Source organism: Syngnathus floridae, chromosome 11 (assembly GCF_059516105.1).
Source record: "Syngnathus floridae isolate MCC-2025c chromosome 11, RoL_Sflo_1.0, whole genome shotgun sequence".
Lineage (NCBI taxonomy): Eukaryota > Metazoa > Chordata > Actinopteri > Syngnathiformes > Syngnathidae > Syngnathus > Syngnathus floridae.
In genome coordinates this window covers 13305883-13326607 of record NC_142423.1, presented here as the reverse complement: position 1 = coordinate 13326607, position 20725 = coordinate 13305883, and the positions used below count along the sequence as shown (strand labels likewise).

The 20725-nt window shown below is 48.4% G+C and overlaps 1 protein-coding gene across 4 annotated transcripts; it reads left to right on the top strand.

Moving 5' to 3' along the window:
* The first annotated feature begins 758 nt into the window (after nucleotides 1-758).
* Nucleotides 759-20158, top strand: chd5 (chromodomain helicase DNA binding protein 5). 4 transcript variants are annotated; one of them, XM_088389568.1, is made up of 39 exons: nucleotides 759-1348; nucleotides 4715-4869; nucleotides 7270-7491; nucleotides 7669-7787; nucleotides 8417-8652; nucleotides 8727-8839; nucleotides 8913-9042; nucleotides 9148-9314; nucleotides 9523-9744; nucleotides 9840-10049; nucleotides 10261-10472; nucleotides 10582-10713; nucleotides 10787-10886; nucleotides 10957-11148; nucleotides 11267-11467; nucleotides 11539-11676; nucleotides 11865-11986; nucleotides 12106-12279; nucleotides 12378-12519; nucleotides 12595-12726; nucleotides 12792-12909; nucleotides 13004-13128; nucleotides 13311-13560; nucleotides 13669-13841; nucleotides 13917-14091; nucleotides 14661-14726; nucleotides 14991-15079; nucleotides 15361-15494; nucleotides 15590-15734; nucleotides 15815-15974; nucleotides 16074-16144; nucleotides 16222-16483; nucleotides 16692-16850; nucleotides 16941-17049; nucleotides 17131-17263; nucleotides 17331-17526; nucleotides 17603-17766; nucleotides 17833-17962; nucleotides 18097-20158. In XM_088389568.1, exons 1-39 carry the CDS (start codon nucleotides 1282-1284, stop codon nucleotides 18213-18215), a joined length of 5964 nt encoding a protein of 1987 aa, XP_088245694.1. In that variant the 5' UTR covers nucleotides 759-1281; the 3' UTR covers nucleotides 18216-20158. The 4 variants fall into 4 exon arrangements, with proteins under 4 accessions (XP_088245694.1, XP_088245692.1, XP_088245696.1 ...); XM_088389566.1 differs by having other exon boundaries at nucleotides 14640-14726; XM_088389570.1 differs by having other exon boundaries at nucleotides 761-1348; nucleotides 17836-17962.
* The last annotated feature ends 567 nt before the right edge of the window (nucleotides 20159-20725 follow it).

Below are 20725 nucleotides of genomic sequence, written 5' to 3'. Positions count from 1 at the left end.
TGTTTTCATTTTACTTCAGGAAGACGTGCCAGAATAGACTAACAACGTCTTAGGCTTTTCGGGCAGAAGTGGTGTACTGCCGAGGTCAGATTATCATTTTTAGGCTCAGTAATCTACCCCAAGGGGTCAGAATATACCAGCCATCGATGATCCAATGCAGCTGGGTGAGCTACAACCACAAAGCTGACCATGCTAGATTGAGACATCAAACCTGAGCTTTATCTTTTAAATGGATAAAGTGCTTCAAAAGAAAAACTTCATAGTATTCAAGAAGTGCAAAGAAAATGAAAGACAGAAAAAAAACCTCTTCAATCATGACAAAGAAATTATTTATTTTGCCGAAAAAGCACTGTTTACCTTGAACACTTCAAAAATGACAAAGAAATGATTTTGTCATTGCCAAAAAAGCAACATTTACCTTCAACACTGTTCAAAAATGACAAAGTAATGATTGTTTATTTTGCTAGTGCCAAAAAAGCAACGTTTACCTGGTGAGAGAAGAATGTGTGACTGTTTGTTGGGGTGCATTGGGCATCCCGTGCTGATGCTGCGGTAACCATGACAACCAGAGAGCCTGTCCCCTTCCTCAGTCTGCGTCCACTTCGGTTTTAGCGAAGCAGTAATTTTAAAAAAAAGTATTAAAACATGCATGGATGCATGAGCCCCCGTGCATAAATGACTGAGCCTCCATATATGGCTGCAGACGGGTGGCTGTGTCGGAGGGGCGGCGGGGGAGGGGTTTCTTTTCGAGTCTGCAGCAAAGAAGTTTGCCGCTCAATTCTGCGGACGTCTGGCGGGAAAGCTTCCTCCTCTGGCGCCTTTTTGGTTTTTTGATTTATTTTCGCGTGTGCACACATTTGGAATCCTTTTTTATTCTTGATCTCTTTTGCACTAGTAGTAGAACTCTGCAGGCATGCCTAACTAGTTGTGGCTGAAATTATGGGATGCATCGTCATGGCAACAGACCAGACGTCACAATCTGGGCATGTGTGTTCCATTTTTTCCCCCCTCTTCTCTTTCTTCAGTGTGTGTGTTTCTTATTTTAATTCCAGACTGGCAGCCCTGTTTTTTTGCTAAGAGAGCCCCGTGAGCGGATCTCGCCTCATCACATTTGAATGTTTTTGTTTCATCACAGTGCTGCGGATTTAGCGGCGGCTGACGAGGGGAGGAAGAGCGCCAGGAGGTGGAGGAGGACGAGAGCGGCGTGCCGAGGGTTAACTTTCACTATTGTCAGCCTAAAAGGAGCTTTTTGGAAGAGGAGGAGGGGGCGATGAGATCAAGATGCCCGGGTCGCTGAGCAATGAAGACGAGGCGCAGGACGACATGGATTTTGACGACGAGATGCCAGGTGAGGAGGGAGGGACGAAGGGAGGGAGGGAGCGAGGGAGGGAGAGGCGGAGGGGCGAAGGGGGAGGCGGAGTGTCCTTCAGTTTATTTAGCGTCGCTTTGAATGTTGGCCCAAAGAGAAAGGGCTTGTCTGAGGAGGAGGAGGAGGAAGACGAGGAGAAGGAGGAGGGATGGGCTGCAAAAATACGCACAGTCATGCTGTTATTTTTGCACGATTTTTGAAAGGAGACACAGAATAGGGGACTGCGTGGGGGTGGGGGGGTTGTTGCATGGAAAGAAATGAAAAAATAATCATATAAAAAACTGCTTGCATGCTTTTGGAAGCAAGAGGGGGTCCACCGACTTCCAATGTCAATGGCGTGGGGGTGGTGTTTAAAGTTGATTGCAAGGATTGTGTATGTATGTGTGTGTGTGTGTGTGTGGGGGGGGGGGGGGGGGGCTGCTGCTACGGCAAGACAAGAAAGCAGACGCATTCATGAGTTCAACTTTAGAACAAGTCAACAACATGATCCTCAAGACCACTGGATGGAGGGACCATTTGTCAGGCATGGCAAGACAGGGCAGAACAGTTTTAGCTCTGGAGCACATTTCATACACAAAGCAATTCGGTGCACAGCCAAAGTCATTCAAGGCAAAGCAAAGAGAGCAAAAGTAGAATGATTAAAAGAAAAAGCAATTTTCTAAACCTGGGTTGCCGAGTAGAGTATTTACACTTCGCTTCTGTCGGCAGCTTATTCGCTTGCGTGCAGCATCACGGTTAAATTCCGCTTCACCGTCTTTGCTTTGAGTTCTGGGTTGCGCTAATCAGCCCTAGTCTGCAGACCTCAGAACCCGACGGGGTTTTTGTTCAATGAGCATTGCTTGAATGTAGTTTAGACCCAAACCATTCGGGGATTTTAAAGTCTGGGTGTCACATTTTTATATTTTTGTTAAAACACACACGCACACACTCTCGGCACCACGTAAGCAACCTGCAGCAACGAGTGCACCTAAATAATAATTAGCTTCTCGCCACAAAATCACAGTCAAACCAAATAGCTCATTGTGTGATGCTCGCTGAACTCTTTGCGTCACAAACCATCTTACCAAGATTTTGCATTTGTGTTTTGGTTCCATCTTGAGATGGGAACGATGCACCCCAAACCACCCCCAACATCATCAGTCCCACCCCCACCCCTTTGATTGGAACTGCGTCTATTTTTGTCTGGTCTCTCTGAAAGTTGACACCATTTCAATCCATCTGCCTGTGCTGCATTCCCTTTCCGTCTCCTCCCTTTGATGAATGCGTTATAAGCATCACTGGTTGAGGCACTCCGGCTAGCTCCAGTAGTTTGCTCCCTCATTGGAAATAAAACCTACATGCTAACATTAGCATGCTAGATTTATGGCCTGCAAGTTTTTTTCCTTGCACTATAGTCGTTGTGTGATGTGTTTTCGGCACTGTGTGTGTTTCTGTAGTGTGAGAGTTTTAGCTGAGCTTTCCAATTATGTGGAAAACCGTGTTGTGTGCGTGAGGGTGTATGACATTCCGATTCCGTGGCTTATCCGAGAGTGTTTTCATAATGAAGAAGAGCAAAAAAGAAAACAATCCTTCGTGTGAGTGAGTTTCAGTCGGCTGGCTCAAATAGTTGCAGTTTGCTTTGAGAGCGTTTCGTTCTTGTCCTCGGTGTGTCGCGACTTGCCAACAAAAAGAAAAGCTGCTCTATGGTTAATTTTTCTGTGAAATTCCAAAGAGTCGGACTTGGGTATGGATTTTCCATGCGGGGCCCGAGTGTCTTCGCTGCGGCGGTTCTCATGAATCTCCCTCGGCTCCTTTCCGCCGCCAAGAAGGTCAAAAGCGAGTCTGTCGTCTGTCGGGGCTGCGCGAGGCTTGTTAGCCTGGCCCAGCTGTGCTCCCGTGACTAATACAACCTGCTGCTGACCTTCACCCTAAAACTGCCCCTCCCCTCACGGCACGCTCAGCCGGTTGTCGTTCCCGGGAGGGGACGTCACGGGCCATTTAGCGGCGAAGGAGGGGAGGAGTGCGAGGGGAGGCAGGTGTTGAAGGCGGCGAATTATCACTGCTGCTGGATGGGAGAGGCTGTGATCTGTATGACGGCTCGCCTGTAATTCACAATTGCCTCCCACAAACAGGACGGAAATATTCTCAGACACTCTTGTGAAAGGTCCTCTGAACATCCTCCTCAACTGTATATTTCCGTTCAGTGTCATGCGTTGGAGATTTCAGTACTTGTTTGAGTAGTTTGTGTCAGTGTTTTAGTAGCATCTGTGTATTTCAGGCACAGGTGTCAAACACAAGGCCCGGGGGCCAGATACGGCCCGCCACATTATTTTATGTGGCCCGCGAAGACAAATTGTGCATCAAATTTGTGTCATTACTAGAATTGCAAATTGTCTTCACTTTTAATAATATCTTTTTTTTTTTTTTTAATATTTGACCAGTTTTTACTCGTCTGATTTGAAAACGAGTTTTGTAGCTTTTACTGTATATAATAAGAGGTAAATAGCTTCCCCAGAAATGAGAAGAGAAAAGCCAGGAGACTTCCCGGCTTGAACGTTTCCATGGCAGTTGTGTCCAGGTACTGAACACAAGCATCCGCCACTCTTGATATGAACATGCAGTGTGACTGCGTGAGTGGTGCTGCCTCCTGCTAGCGCTGCTAAACTGTTTGTTTTGCTCTGTCTGCTTGGACCAGGAGCCAGACCCCCCCACCCCACCCCGCCCTCCCGGCCAGGCGGACAAATGTTGGCAGGTTGATCCCACACGCTGTATTATTCATGTTGTGTGTTTGTAGCCATGTAGTTGGCCCGGCACACGAGCGAGGCGGGCCGCCGGGCTCAGCAAGTGGGCTCATTTGTACGCAGACGCTTCGACAAGCGGCAGCTGGGAAAGGCTCAGCGGTCCTGCGGTCCAACCAAGGGAGTCCCCCGTTCCCCGCTTGGCGCTCCATTTCTCTCTGCTGTGACGTTTTATTTCCCGCGCAAGCGATTGTTGTCCCATTCGGACACGTGGTTCCGGCCGTTAATTCACGCTCGTTCCTCCAACAACACTACTTGAAGCTCTTCTGGCTGACTTCCAAATTTCAATATTTTCCCCCGAATGGAAAGAATCAATCCGCCCATTTTCTATTGTGCTTGTCCAAATGAGAGTGGCAGTGAACTGAACAAAGTCTTGGGGAGAGAGGCGGGGTACAGCCGCACTGGTCACCAGCCAAGCCACAAATTCTCTCCACAAGCAACCGCATTAGAACTGTCAACCTAATATTCATGTTTCGGCTATGTGGGAGGAAGCCGATGGAGACGCTGTGTACCACCACCATGTCGTAAATACCTGCCTAACGTTCCATGCCTGTTTTTACGCACGCAGATGAGGAGGACACCCGCCCGGTGCTGCCCCTGGCCTCCATCGGCAGCTTCTTCTCGGACGACGACGACTCCCTCAAGCAGCAGCAGCAGAAGAAGAAGAAGAGCAAGAAGATGAAGGAGGGGAAGGTGGCCAAAGTCAAGAAGCGGAAAAAGGAGGTGGGCCAACAAACGCAACAGTCATCCGAAGCACTAAATCTATATTACAGCTTCTCGATATTAATTTGTGTTTTATTTGACCTTTTTCACTTTGCCGCACGCTGATTACTACGTTGCACGGGATATTTCAAAATACATGCTACTTCATCTTATATGTGATAATGGAGACTTTGTATTGTATGCTATTGCTACATGCTAGTTGCATACATACTTCTGCTATGGCTTACTTCATACTACAGATTGAATGAATAAATATTTTTTGCACATTATTGACATTTTTTTTGTTTAGCACAATTATCGTCAGACTTTTAGGATTTTGCAGACAAAAATAGAGTTTCACATAGTGCCGCTGCCCTCGAATAGTGTTGAGTTGTGATCTCCGGCATCACCAGCGAGCTAACTGTCCATCAACCCAATAAATTTCCTTTCCATCTTCCCGCCAAGCACAAGCAACTAACGTTCATCGATCCAGCCAAGCTCCCGACCAAGCGAGACTTGATCCGATGATCTTTTCTTCATCTCTAGCACGTCACCTTCCTTCCTTCCTTCCTTTAGTCACAAGAATCCCAGTCGGGATTTCCTTGTTTATCCAATCGGCAGTGAAACAAAGGCGCTCGAGTGTGGAGCCAAGCGAAGCTGTTTTTGAACCAGGCCTCAGAACAGCCCGCCGTGTTGATTTTACAGTTCAGCTGTGAGGACAAAGAGTTGTTTTTTTTTCTTTTTTTTTTTTTTTTCCTGGATCCCACTACAATATTCACCAGCGTGCTCATTGGCTGCCTTGTGCGGGGCTGAGCGCACTGCACTGCAGTTTTCCCCTTCGAGGCAGAAGCGATATGCAGGAGCATCTAATTTGATTAGGCTATCAGCAGTTATCTGATTGTTCTCCCTCCGAGGGGGCCAACCTTCCTCCTCTTTTGTCCTCTTTTGCCCCTTATGCCATGCGCGGGCCTCCTCCATCTCGCCCTCGCCGGCTGGTTTCATCAGCCACCTTGGCTCCCCTCTTCCATTTACGCTCCTCAATTTACTGCCCTCCTCTCCCCCCTCTTCCTTTTTTTCTTCCTATGCATAAATGAGATTTGTCTAGACGGCAAAGGGTGGCGGAGAAGCACGGGCCTTTGCATAACAAGCTCGTTATGTGGGGCTATGTGATTGGATGGCGCTGTTCTATTAGCTCCTGTGTGTATGTATGTGTGTGTGAGTGTGTGTGTGTGTGTGTGCCCAGGGTGAATGGAAGAATAGGAAGGAGTGAGAGTAGAAAATTAAATGGGGGTGAGATGTGCAACCAGAGGAAAATGAACAGTGGTGTGATTTAGTGTGTGTGTGTGTGTGTGTGTGTATTTTTGTGTTTGTGGGCGATGAGAACGGCAGCAAAACTGGGGGGGGGGGGGATTGAGAGAGAGAGAGAGAGAGAGACTGCTCAAATGTGGTCGCCATGGCAACACTGCCAGGCTGCTGGTAGGGTTGGCGGGCGCTGCGGCAATGCGAGCCTTTCCACTGCGCCACAGAGCGAAAACGCCCGCAAGTCTGTGTGTGTGTGTTTGCGTGTGGAAGCAACAGGCCGCATGCACACACACACACATTCACATGCTGGACTTTATTATGCACAACATGAAAGAAATACAAACAGGAGAGACAGAAAATGCATGCAGATGTGGAAGGAAGCAAAATACTGAGCTAACATGGAACACACACAGGCGTGTACACACACACACACATATACACACACACTGGATGTGTTCTTCTGCACCTGGCCAGTGTTGAATCATGCAGCCTTCCAGATGTCTCTTCGCTAATATGACATAGATGTTCTCTTTGTTCATGGAAAAGAGCAGCATTAGAGTTGTTGCAGCCTAGTAACAACCGTGTCGCCTCGAGAAACATGTGACCCGACTTAGCGGTTTGCTGATATACAAGCAATTCCTTGGGTTAAAAAAAAAACAAAAACAATTTTTTTCAAACAGAGTTTTCGAGCACTCTATTGCCACTCCCAGTTGAAGCTTTCTGCACAAAACAAAAGCAGTCACGCATGAAAGCAACCACGTAACTTGGACTTAAAGTGTGTTAGCCTAATGGTACCATAGCCAGGCGAACAAATAGCATAATTAACCCTTGCAAAAATTCTTACATTCGTCCTCTTCTTTTAAATACAATATTATAGATGATTACTGTATTATCGAGTGCTATTTTTCTATTAAAAAACAAATTACCGTATTGGCCCGAATATAAGACAATGTTTTTTGCATTGAAATAAGACTGAAAAAATGGGGGTCGTCTTACATTCGGGCAAAAGGTATCCAACAATACAGGAATTTATTCTCTCTGCAACTTGTCTGCCTTAAAAATCAGCTTTCCTAAAATGGCTCAAAGCTGAACAATCAATGCACATTGTCTGGTCCTCAGGGAGGCATCCAGGTGAGCGTGGATAGCGAACAGGAACGTGCATCTGAAGTGGAGGAGGATGAGCCGGACCGTCCCGAGCGAGGCTCAGGGAGCGACACCGGCATGTTCGGTCTTCCCAAGAAGAAGAAGAAGAAGCCCAGGGAGAAGAAAGAGAGGAAGCCCAGGAAGAAGAAGCGAGACGAGGAGGACGACGATGAGGACGATGACGACGGGAGCATGAAAGTGAGTTGTGAAACGGTGAAGCCAAATTTGAAATTTCTGAACGTGACCCCTCACATGATGAGAAAACAGACAATTTTGCTCACCGTCAGAATCTAATATCGCCTAACCACATGCGGAATATAAATAATCTTTTCGAGACACGCCCTTTCATCAATACTCAATTTCGCTGCACCTCAGGAGCCCAAATCGTCCAGCCAGTTGATGCACGAGTGGGGCCTGGAGGACGTCCAGTACGGCTTCACCGAGGACGACTACAAGACTATCACCAACTACAAAGCCTTCAGCCAGTTCCTCAGGCAAGCGTCCAACTTTTTTTGCTCTGTGGAGCAGCGCACATTACTGCTTTTGTGTCAAGCCGATCCAGCTTCACCTGGGGCGCTCTCGAGCGTTTAAAGCACACGCGCAGGCCAATATGTGCAGTCAGCTGCTCGCTGGAAGACTGTCAAAGCGGGGGAGAGGGGGGGGTCCCGGGGGCTCGGACCCGCCGGTCTCTTGTAGGCCGACGTGCCAAAGCTCAAGCTGCTGCCTGACAAATGACAAATATGACACAGCAAAAGTGTTTTCCGAGCCACCACGTGCGTTTGTTTTCAGAATTGGCATGAATGCCACCTCGGCTTTGAATGGAGGACAATTCATTTCCTCATACAGAGTCAAGACCAAACTTTTTTCTTCAGTTTCTTGTTCATTTCAAATACCCTAAAGGTGGCCGCTCTCAGCACGGATATCTTTCCATTTCCATTAACAATACTGCCCTAATTAGGGGTAGGTTCAGCAAAAGATGGATTTATTTTCTGAAATGTCAATACACGGTCAAAACCGTATCGTACACTCTTTCATTGGTCAAACTTAAACATGAATCATGAAAATATTTCCAAAAGCTGACGTGCCAGTGTCATTTTTTTTCCATGGTCTTGTTTCCTCCCAGACCTCTCATTGCCAAGAAGAACCCCAAGATCCCCATGTCCAAGATGATGACGGTCCTGGGAGCCAAGTGGCGCGAGTTCAGCGCCAACAACCCGTTCAAGGGCGCCTCGGCCACCGCCGTGGCTGCCGCTGTCGCCGCTGCCGTGGAAACGGTCACCGTGGCGCCGCCCACCTCTGTTGGCCAGCTGGGCGCTCCGCTTGGGCCCATCAAAAAAGCCAAAACCAAAGAGGGAAAAGGTACGAAGAATTCGTAGAATTCGGCCACCATTGCATTGGATTGTGCTGGGGTCCCTAATGGAGTGTCTGGTCAGGGCCCGGTGCTCGAAAGAGGAGCAAAAGTGCAAAAGACATGAAGAAGAAAGTGAAAGCAAAGAAGACCAAATCCAAGTCGGGACAAAGCGGCAAGAAGAAGAAGACATCCTCGGTGAGCCTTGCTGGCTTTTTTTTTTGTTGCTCCGTCCAGTCGTCGGGCAAACTGACTTTTGCTTCTGTGTCAGAGTGACGAAGACTTTCTAGACGAGTCAGACTTTGACGACATCAGCATCCTCAGTGCCTCGGTGCTTTGTGACGCCTCGGGGCCCATCGCCGCCAAGAAAAAGGCCAGACGTGGACGCAAAAAGAGGAAAAGTAGGATGGGAGCCTCTATGAGAAAACACAAAGCAGTCCTCGTGACAAAAAAAAAAAGATGTTCCATCCATCCAATAATTTGGGAACTTCTTCTTGTTCTTCCAGAGGAGGACGGCGACGGCTACGAGACGGACCACCAGGACTACTGCGAGGTGTGTCAGCAGGGCGGCGAAATCATCCTGTGCGATACTTGTCCACGGGCGTACCACCTGGTGTGCCTGGAACCAGAGTTGGAGAAGGCTCCCGAGGGCAAATGGAGCTGTCCGCACTGTGTGAGTAGCAAGAGTTTGTACTTCAGCATTGTACGTAGCAGTAGACAAATATCTGTCGGAGTTGAGTGAAGGGGTTTCCTTCCCAAGAAGGGGCTTCAATGTCCACAAAATGGCAGCAAAGACCTACTTTTGTCTAAATGAAGCTCCTCCACTCACTCCAAAGCCTTCCCTTGGCACCATTCTTTTTTTAAAAACTCTATGGCCTCAGGAGAAGGAGGGCATCCAGTGGGAAGCCAAAGATGAAGAGGACGAGGAGGAAGACGAAGCAGGAGGGGAGGAAGAGGACGACCACATGGAGTTTTGCCGAGTGTGTAAGGACGGCGGGGAGCTGCTGTGTTGCGACGCCTGCCCGTCTTCCTACCACATCCACTGCCTCAACCCGCCGCTGCCCGAGATTCCCAACGGGGAGTGGATTTGTCCGCGCTGCTTGGTGAGCCCATCACATTATTAAATGAACTACGACCCCCCCAAAAATGCAAGAATTTAATTTTATTGCTAATTTTTTTTTTTATACTCTTTTCTTAGTGCTCACCTCTGAAAGGCAAAGTGCAAAAAATCATGCACTGGACGTGGGGTGACGCCCCCCTGCCCGCCGAGCCGCCGGCAGGCCCAGACGGTCACCCGCTCGTCGATCCCCTGAGCAAGCCCCCGCTCAAGGGCCGCCCCGAGCGGGAGTTCCTGGTCAAGTGGGCCGGACTCTCCTACTGGCACTGCTCTTGGGTCAGCGAGCTGCAGGTGACAATTTTAGGAACGCTTGCCCATTCTTTATTAAATTCTTAAGCTGAGCTAAAACTTGTGAAACCCAAATACAAGGTTGAAGTTGTAATTTGAAAGCATCACGCCTCTTTTGAAACACTAACTCGGAATTGAAACCTTAAAAAGTATAAAAAAAAAACAATCATTGATGAAAAATCAACATTGTGCTCATGATGTTGTGTTTTCGCAGTTGGAACTGTACCACACGGTGATGTACCGCAACTACCAGCGCAAGAACGACATGGACGAACCGCCGCCGTACGATTACGGCTCCGGCGAGGAGGAACTCAACAGCGAAAAACGTAAGAGCAAAGACCCTCAGTACGCCGCCATGGAGGAGCGCTTCTACCGATATGGCATCAAGCCCGAGTGGATGGTCATTCACCGCATCCTCAACCACAGGTGCGCCTGCTACACGCCTGTAAAAAAAAAAAAAACTTTATTGAGAAACAAAAAACAACAACCTGCATGGCTTAAAAGAATTTCCACGGCTGCTGTCGTGTGTGCGTAGTTTTGACAAAGATGGCGACGTGCACTACCTGATCAAGTGGCGGGACCTCCCTTACGACCAGTGCACGTGGGAGGTGGACGACTTTGACGTGCCGGAATACAACAGCCATAAAGTGTCCTACTGGGACCACAGGTTCGCCAAAGTCACACTTGGCATCCCAGTCCGCTTCGCAGAGCAGGCCGAGACCTTCTGTGTACTTGTCCAGGGAGCAAATTCTCGGCGAGGACCAGCGCCCCGCCAAAGCGATGACGCAAAGAGAGGAGCGGCCCAAGCGGGAGATCCCCCCAGATGCTCCCATCATCGACGTAAGCTCTCAAGTCTGACAAGACGGATGGCTAAGCGCCGTTGCCGATAACGACGGGTTTGCTCCCGCAGCCGACCATCAAGTTCGAGCACCAGCCGTGGTACATCAACGCCACAGGGGGGACGCTGCACCCGTACCAGCTGGAGGGTCTCAACTGGTTGCGCTTCTCCTGGGCGCAGGGCACCGACACCATCCTGGCTGATGAGATGGGCCTGGGCAAGACCGTGCAGACCATCGTATTTCTCTACTCGCTCTACAAAGAGGTCACACAAGACCTGCACGCCTTTTTTTTTTTTTTTTTACCCCCCTCGTGCTTGCCGTTGTCTCGCCCGTGTGCCGCGTGTGAACGTGTTCGTGAACGAGTGTGCTGCGCTCATCCAGGGTCACTCCAAGGGTCCCTTCCTGGTGAGCGCGCCGCTGTCCACCATCATCAACTGGGAGCGGGAGTTTGAGATGTGGGCCCCCGACTTCTACGTGGTCACCTACACCGGAGACAAAGATAGCCGCGCCATCATCCGGGAGAACGAGTTCACTTTCGAGGACAGCGCTGTCAAGTTGGGACGCAAAGCTTTCCGCATGAAGGTTCCTCAAAGTCCACTTACTCGCTATTAAAATGAGGAACTTTGATCTCAAAGTGTTTTGCCATCCGGCAGAAAGACACGCCCATCAAGTTCCACGTGCTGCTGACGTCCTACGAGCTGATTACCATCGATCAAGCCATCTTGGGATCCATCACCTGGGCTTGTCTGGTGGTGGACGAGGCCCACAGGCTGAAGAACAACCAGTCCAAGGTTTGATGTGTTTTTGGACAGTCCTTGAATGCACCTTGAGGACAATCAAAAGGGGGGAGATGACGTTTTAGTATGTTTAGTTCCATTGAGTCTTATTTAAGCTCGTAGCTATTCTAGCTAACACTTTTGATGAGCCTCATGTGAAGGCAGTTTATGAAAGAATTGAACTCTAAGCTTGTCCCTTGCAGTTTTTCCGAATCCTCAATGGCTACAAGATCTACTATAAGCTGCTGCTCACCGGAACTCCTCTCCAGAACAACCTGGAGGAACTTTTCCACTTGCTCAACTTCCTCACGCCGGAGCGCTTCAAGTAGGTCCAGCTACTTCAAATCGTTGGCCATTCCGCTCACTCAGATATACTGTAACTTATTTCCGGTTGAGAATGATTTTGCATCGCATGAATCAATTTTTTTTTTAACTACTGCACAGTAACCTTGAGGGATTCCTGGAGGAGTTTGCTGACATCTCCAAGGAAGACCAGATCAAGAAGCTCCACGACCTACTGGGCCCACACATGCTCCGGAGGCTCAAGGCGGACGTCTTTAAGAACATGCCGGCCAAGACGGAGCTGATCGTGCGAGTGGAGCTCAGCCCCATGCAGAAGTCAGTGGTGGCCACAAGCTACAATGTTGCAAGCTCTGAGCCCAGTTTGAGAAGCCTGAAGGCAAACAGTGGGTGATTTGGTGTGTTTGCCCCCTCAGGAAGTACTATAAGTTCATCTTGACGCGGAACTTTGAGGCTCTCAACTCCAAAGGCGGAGGCAACCAAGTCTCCCTGCTCAACATCATGATGGACCTGAAGAAGTGCTGCAACCACCCCTACTTGTTCCCCGTGGCCGCTGTGGTACGACTGCAGGCCGAGATGTTTCCCGGAAGAGCTCCGTGGCGTCATTGACGTTGCCTTTCCTTCCTTTTGCAGGAGGCTCCCGTTTTGCCCAACGGCTCCTACGACGGCAACCAGCTGGTCAAGTCGTCGGGAAAGCTGACGCTGCTGCAGAAAATGCTAAAGAAGCTCAAGGATGAGGGCCACAGAGTTCTCATTTTCTCCCAGGTAAGTGCAGGAAAAGTGCGATTCAGTATTTTCTCTTACATCCCCCATTTTGGATTCTTGTGCAGATGACCAAGATGTTGGATCTGCTGGAGGACTTTCTGGAGTTTGAAGGTTATAAATACGAGCGCATCGACGGCGGCATCACCGGAGGCCTGCGGCAGGAGGCCATCGACCGCTTCAATGGTGGGTTTTGCTCAGGACTCGGAAAGGAACCCAGCGGAGTGGAGGACGGTTGTCAGGCCAATGTGTCTTATAAATGGCTTGTGTTGGGTTGCAGCGCCGGGCGCTCAGCAGTTCTGCTTCCTGCTCTCAACCCGAGCCGGAGGTCTAGGAATCAATCTGGCCAGCGCGGACACCGTCATCATCTACGACTCAGACTGGAACCCTCACAATGACATCCAAGTGAGCCTGATTTATTTTGCAGAAAGGGAACCCTGCCTAGTCACAATTTGCTCTTTATAGCTATCATAGGCTCATAGGAAAGTAGTCATTTTTGTATTTTTGACTTGAATGAGCTCATATATAAGTATTTTGGGGTAGCACATTACATCCTTGCATTGTTTTTTTTTTGTACTTCTTTTCAGGCTTTCAGCAGAGCGCACCGCATCGGCCAGAACAGGAAGGTGATGATCTACCGATTTGTGACGAGGGGCTCGGTGGAGGAGAGGATCACTCAGGTGGCCAAGAGGAAGATGATGCTGACCCATCTGGTGGTGCGGCCCGGTCTGGGCTCCAAGACGGGCTCCATGTCCAAGCAGGAGCTGGACGACATCCTCAAGTTTGGCACGGAGGAGCTCTTTAAGGACGAGATGGAGGCGGCTCGCAACATGGGCGGTACATATTCTTAAATTCATACAACTTTTATAGAGAACCGCAGTAATCAATAAAACGCCGCCAAGCTTTATTATGTTGTCCAACAAGCTCAACGAAATATTTCGTCAGGCGACAACAAAGACGGCGAGGAGGGCAACGTGATCCACTACGATGACGACGCCATTTCCAAGCTACTGGACCGCAGCCAGGACGCCACGGAAGACACGGAGATCCAGAACATGAACGAGTACCTCAGCTCCTTCAAGGTGGCCCAATACGTGGTCAAAGAGGAGGACGGGGAGGTGAGGAACGACAATTTGTAGGGGCATAGGTCTAAAAAAATAGGGCGCTACGTTTAGCAAGACGTGTGTGCGCAGGAGGAGGTGGAGCGCGAGATTATCAAGCAGGAGGAGAACGTTGACCCGGACTATTGGGAGAAGCTCCTGCGTCACCACTACGAGCAGCAGCAGGAAGATCTGGCCCGCAACCTGGGCAAGGGCAAGCGCATCCGCAAACAAGTCAACTACAACGACACCACCCAGGAGGACCAAGGTAGGTGCCACTACCAAGCGAGGTTGACGCGCTTGGTGTTAGTGCCCGTCTTCGCGGCATGCTTCAGTCATGTGCGGGATGGACCACATCTTGGACCGTTCCAGTGGAACTGGAAATCTGGCACCACTCATGAACACTATTTGAAGTATTTTAAACGATGTATCAAATTTCTACTCCAAATGTTTTCAGTTTTTTTTTCCAAAGGGAGAAAATATTTTCTTGCTCGAGGTTGACGTTCCACTGGATTTGTCCCCACAAACGAAAGTGACATGCATGTACTGCAAGTTTGTCTTTGTTGTTCGATGCCATGAGGACGTCGCCTTGTCCTCTTTTAGCGCTGTAAACGAGTCCAGCTTAGCTTTTGCACTCTTGCATTTTCATACTGAAGACATTTCAATTGGCTTCCACGTCCAGAACAACCCAACGAGCGTTGTCTCTTTGAGTTGTTCAAACGCTAGGGCGCGCTTGCTGAGCTGGCCGGCGCGACGCCCCCAGGTGGCATCCGACGGAAGCGATGTACTGTGCTGTTTCTGATGTGTGGTGCTCAGAGTGGCAGGATGATGTTTCAGACAACCAGTCGGAGTACTCGGTGGGGTCCGAGGACGAGGACGAAGACTTCGAGGAGAGGCCGGAAGGTACCCTGCTCCTTTCATTTGCGACTGTCTGTTGTTGGTGTACCTAATGCAGTGTCCGGTCCGTGCTTACAACACGATAAAGTAATATTCAACTCTAACATGCTGCAAAGACTCTCCATAACATCTGCAAACAACCCAGGCTAAACTTGGGCTCTTTCAAATAAGTCAATTTGTAAAATATTTTAGTCACAAGGCGGGGGGGGGATGATGGAAATCATTTATCATTATCATTTTGATTTTATTGACTGTTTTTCTTTGTGGCAGGTGGGCGCCGACACTCTCGCCGCCATCTGAGGAATGACAAAGACAAGCCCTTGCCCCCCCTGCTGGCCCGAGTTGGCGGGAGCATTGAGGTAAAAACTAACCAATCTGTCAGTTGAAGTAAAAGTATTTGTCCCATCCTCTTTTTGGATTTTCTGCTAGATGTATCATCTGTTCATCAAGTTCGTTTCTAATTTGATTTAATAAGGGCAACCTTTCAGGGCCTATGGGAAAATGTAATGTATTGCTTATTTTATTTTATTTTTTAAGCTAATTTATTTGCCTTGCGTTGAGACAAAAGCTGAACTTTTTCATGTTAGATCTAGAGCAAATAGTTTTTCCCTGTGTATGTACGATGTGCATTGCTGTCCAGGTTCTGGGCTTCAACGCCCGGCAGAGGAAAGCCTTCCTGAACGCCATCATGCGCTGGGGCATGCCCCCGCAGGACGCCTTCACTTCCCACTGGATTGTGCGAGACCTGAGAGGCAAAAGCGAGCGCGAGTTCAGGTGAAACTTGCTCCATTGTGACTCAAATGAAAAACACACTTAATGTATTTTTTTTTCTTTAAACATGACCATGGTCCTCATTGTGTCTTCACCAGGGCCTACGTGTCTCTATTCATGCGACACCTGTGCGAGCCTGGCGCCGACGGAGCTGAGACGTTCGCTGACGGCGTCCCACGCGAGGGCCTGTCACGCCAGCACGTGCTCACCAGAATTGGAGTCATGTCGCTGGTCAGGAAAAAGGTCAACCATTCAGTTCTTGCAAACATAGCATGCCGTTGGTGTAGCCGTGAATGATTATTTGCCGTTGTTTACTTGGGAAGGTACAAGAGTTTGAGCACGTCAACGGAAAGTTGAGCTCGCCGGACCTGATCCCGATCGGCATGGAGCTGAAGAAACTGACCGAGAGTGTTTCGTCAGACCCCAACACCCCGCTGCAGGCCAGCCCGATCGCCACGCAGCCCGGCACCCCTGACCTGCCAGGTCAGCAAAAATGACCACATAGCAGATCTGAAAATGGCTGGATTGTGTCATTTCCAGATTGCCCTCGAATGCAACAAATGTCCTTTTGTGTATTTGTAGAAAAGACCGAGGGTCCCACTGAGGACAAGGACGCAGCTGAGCAAGACAGCAAGAAACAGTTGGAGCCAGAAGTGCGTCGTTTTCTTTCTTTCTTTCTTTTCTTTCTTTTTATCAAAATGTGACAGCATCATTTGTCACATCTGCACAGACTTGCATAGCGCCGACACATGCGCACGAAGAGGAGGAGGATGCGCACCGACGCCAGGAGAAGGACTCGGCGGACGGCGACGAGAGCATGGCGACCTCTGAGGAGAAAACGGGACGAGACGACAAGGAGGACAAACAGGCGGATGGGCCGGGCGGTCGGAACTCACCTACAAGTGAGACTCGGCCTACATGTGAGAGTCGGCCCAAAGACTCAGAAAAGCCTCCTGAGAGAGGAGAAAGCAAGGAGAAGGAGAGCAAAGCAGGTAGGTAGGCTGTGGACTGCTCCTCAAAATGACCACCTGCTATTAATTCATCGGTTGTGTGGTTCTTTCCAAAAAGGGCCGACCGAAATGTATTCTCTTAAGATCACAAGTTGTCTCTTTGTTCTTGTAAAGATTGCAAAAATGTTTCTTGGTTGAAAATACAACTCTGAATAAAGCCAGAGTGATTTTCCGTGTGTTGCCGGTGCAGATGAGGTGAAAAGCGAGGACACTGCCGCCGCAGCAGCTGCAGATGCTCGCCTAAACGGTGACAAAGACACAGTGGACGAAATGGAGGACGCCAGGAAGGAGGATAAGAACGGATTCAAGACCAAGTTCATGTTCAATATCGCCGATGGAGGCTTCACAGGTGACTTTGGATCGAAGGCAAAAAATAAAAAAGCTAAAACAGAAGCAAGTTTCTGCTCTTCACGCACGCTAATACGTGTCCCCGTCTCAGAGTTGCACACGCTGTGGCAGACGGAAGAGCGAGCGGCGCTGTCGTCCGGCAAGATGCCCGACATCTGGCACCGTCGCCACGACTACTGGCTGCTGGCGGGCATCGTCACGTATCCTTGAAAGTGGACTTCGGGGACGGGTGGGATTCGGATGCCTTTACGCACGCGTGTGGCCCCTTGACCGGAGAGCAGGCACGGTTACGCTCGCTGGCAGGATATCCAGAACGACCCACGCTACGCCATCCTCAATGAGCCCTTCAAGAGCGAGATGCACAAGGGCAACTACCTGGAGATGAAGAACAAGTTCCTGGCCCGCCGATTCAAGGCCAGTGGGGGAACAAACGGGTGGCGGAGATGCCGTGTGTGTTTCAACATGTGTTTCTGTGGTGCAGTTGCTGGAGCAGGCGCTGGTGATCGAGGAGCAGCTCCGGCGTGCCGCCTACCTCAACATGAGCCAAGACCCCGGGCATCCCGCCATGGCTCTCAACACGCGCTTCACCGAGGTGGAGTGTCTGGCCGAGTCCCACCAGCACCTGTCCAAAGAGTCCCTGGGTGGCAACAAGCCCGCCAACGCCGTGCTGCACAAAGGTCATTTTTTCACACTGATGCCGCTGCCTTCATCTTCGGGGGCAAATGGAATTTGAGAGTGTGCGTGTGTGCGCAGTGCTGAACCAGCTGGAGGAGCTGCTAAGTGACATGAAGGCCGATGTGACGCGGCTGCCAAACATGTTGTCCCGCATCCCACCCGTGTCGGCTCGACTGCAGATGTCTGAGCGCAGCATCCTAAGCCGCCTCACCAGCCGGGGCGGCGAGCCTCCGCCGCAGCAGGTGAGTGCTCCAACACTTTGGACTTAACACAGTTTCCCTCACGCTCTCTTTTTTCTTTTTTTGAAGCAGACTTTCAGCCAGGGAGGCTTCACATGCTCCCAGTTGTACGGAGGCACATTCGGGGGTGCATTCAGGGGACCCGGAGGGCAGCCCATGGTCAATTACAGTCAGATGCCTCTGGGGCCATACGTCAGTGGTAAGAAAAAGCATTTGTCATAAAATCACAGAAATGCTGAGCAAGCTTGGTGATGATTAAGATGTGTTCTTTTTTTTACTTTGTTTGTTTCTTTTGGTCCATCCGATATGAATCCGTGGACGGTTTTCTTTCAGTGTCCAACGGTCCTCCCAGCAGCCACCTGGACAAGAAGACCTTCGAGTCCCTGCGAGACGCGGCCACACCCGACCTGAAGTCCGGCAAAGCCAGCGACGTCATCTGCATTGAGGACTGAGACGCTCTCTCCTTTCATTTGATTTGTTTTTCTTTTCATTTTCAGACATATTGAATCTGAAGAATTGCACTTTTACCTTTGCAGAGGTTTTTTAACTTGATATTTTGACTGAAAAGCCTCAGACGAGATGTCAGGACTGAGGTAAAATGTGACTTTTTCCTCATTTTTTTCTCCCCAGTGGACGTTTGAGCACTGTCTGTGTTGTCATTGACCTAGTGTTGATTTTCTCAAAGTCTCTTCATGGATGCAGTAGAAGGCTGGAAGTGCGCCACCCCCTGGTCGCGATGGTCTTGACCTCACGTGGATGGCCAAATTAGCGACACCTGCAGGACCTTTGATGCATTGCAGCGTGTTACGCGTATGATACTGGTGATGTTTTCCATTTTTTCCAGCGTTTGTTGCACCCTCATTGAAACTGATTCATTTGCCTTTATTTGTGGGACTGTTATTCCGAGACTTTTTTTTTATATTTACATTTTCCCCTGCTCAAAAGATGCCTTTTGCTTGGTTTTGATTGTTTTAAGACTGCAATGGGACCATCAAAGCTATATTGTGTCCTCAGTTCTCCGTGAAAGTTTGTATTTGTGGTTTTGATAGGCTTAACACCCTAATTGGAAGCCCTGTCTTGAAAGCCAGGTGGTTTCAAGGCAGATATGGGAGCATCAAAGCTTAGTTTGGCTACACTCCTGGTTTTGTTGAATTCAAGTAGGATTTCTCTTTTCAAGGCTCGGAACCCTAACCCTGTATCCAAATCCCAACCCAATTGCCATCCAAGCTCAATTTTGGCTTCAGTCATCTCCAATCGTTTGTGGTTTTGTGTCAAATGGAGAATGTTGTCCAAGGCTTGCAACCATACCTTGAAATCCTAGTATGAGTTAGAAAACCCAAACTCAGAGGCTTTAAGACTGCAACCGGGCCATCACTTCTTGCCTCAGTCCTTCACAACCGTCAGTTGTTTCAACTTCAGCTGCAATCCTCACTCCTGTCTTCAAACCCTATTTTTTTGTCGCTAACCACAGTAAGGCGGCACCCCTAAGCCAGCTGGTTTCAAGACCACAATGGGTCCATCAAAGTTCAGCTCTGGCCTTGGTTCTAATTTTATGGTTTTGTGTCAGTTTGTCACATCAAGATGTAATGTAAAGACTTGAAACCCTAATCCTGTCTTGAAACCTTAAAATGAAGCTCAGTTTTGCTATACAATGACCATGGGCCCATGATTTTTACAATCTATTTCCACAATGCGTAAGATGTGTGTAACAAATGGAATGATGACCCCTTTGAGATGATTGTGACAGAAGGTCCGGTCAGATGACCTTCTGGAATTATTGTCCAGTTATGGATGTGTAAGAACCCCAATGCCCCCCCCCTGCCCCAAGCATACTATTTATTTCATGTGAAAACTGTGTTTGAAAGCATCTTTTTCTTTTTGCACTATTTGTTGTTTTTGTTGTTGTCGCAAACAACTGGTGTTGCGGACGAAACCTCAGAACCGTGTAAATAAAGCGTCAAAATTCAAATAAAAAATGAATGTCGGCCGCGCCGTCACCTCAAAGGGACATCAGCGACAACATATTCTGATCAAATGCAATCAAACTGGAGTCAGGATGAATGTACTGTCTACAAAAAACAAACAAAGCAAGACTTCAGTCTAATATTATAAATATTGCGTATGTACATGCTTCAAATGAACACGGCTTCAAAAGCTAGAAAAAAAAAAAGAAAGAAAAGACCTTGACGAGGCACCTTTTGTTGCAGCGAATGCACAGCTTCTGAAGCTTTTTCTATGGCGGTTCACTTTGGGGCTGGTGGGGCGTCCCGAGACGCGCAGGCACGTTCTTCTTCTGACTTGTGCTGTAAAGCGACTGGACGACAAAGTGAATGGTCATCTTTTGATTTGTACTGTGGATTTGTCTCATTGTGTTTTAATAAATCTTCCGATGACAGGTTTGTGCTTCTTGTTGGCTAATAGTGCTGAAGAAAAGGGGACATTTAATCAATTAATTAATTAATTAATTAATTAATTAATTGATCAATTCAGTCAGTCAGTCAGTCAGTCAGTCAGTCAGTCCTTCATTCATTCAGTCATTCGCTTCGTTCATTCATTTATTCATTCGCAATTTAATATATATATATATATATATAATACTAATTATTATATTATAATATTATATAATATATACCATTAATAATTTCATCCAGCAATAACAATACTAGGCTCGCGTAATTTATTATTTTCATTTGTTTGTATTATTTGTTTCTATATGATTGTAGTTATTACCATAAACCGTGAAGCTATTTCGTCACATTTTAAAATAAAAAAATATGTATAATTATCTTTGCAACTATGATGCATCAATTTATTAAATTTATTATTAGGCCACAGTGACAACACAAAAGTTATGGGAAAATAATGCACATAGACTTATGGTAAGATAAATCAAACGCTGGCAATAAAATCTTTACTTTCGCTTCTCTATGGTTGAATTTGAACTACAACTACCCCAAAACTT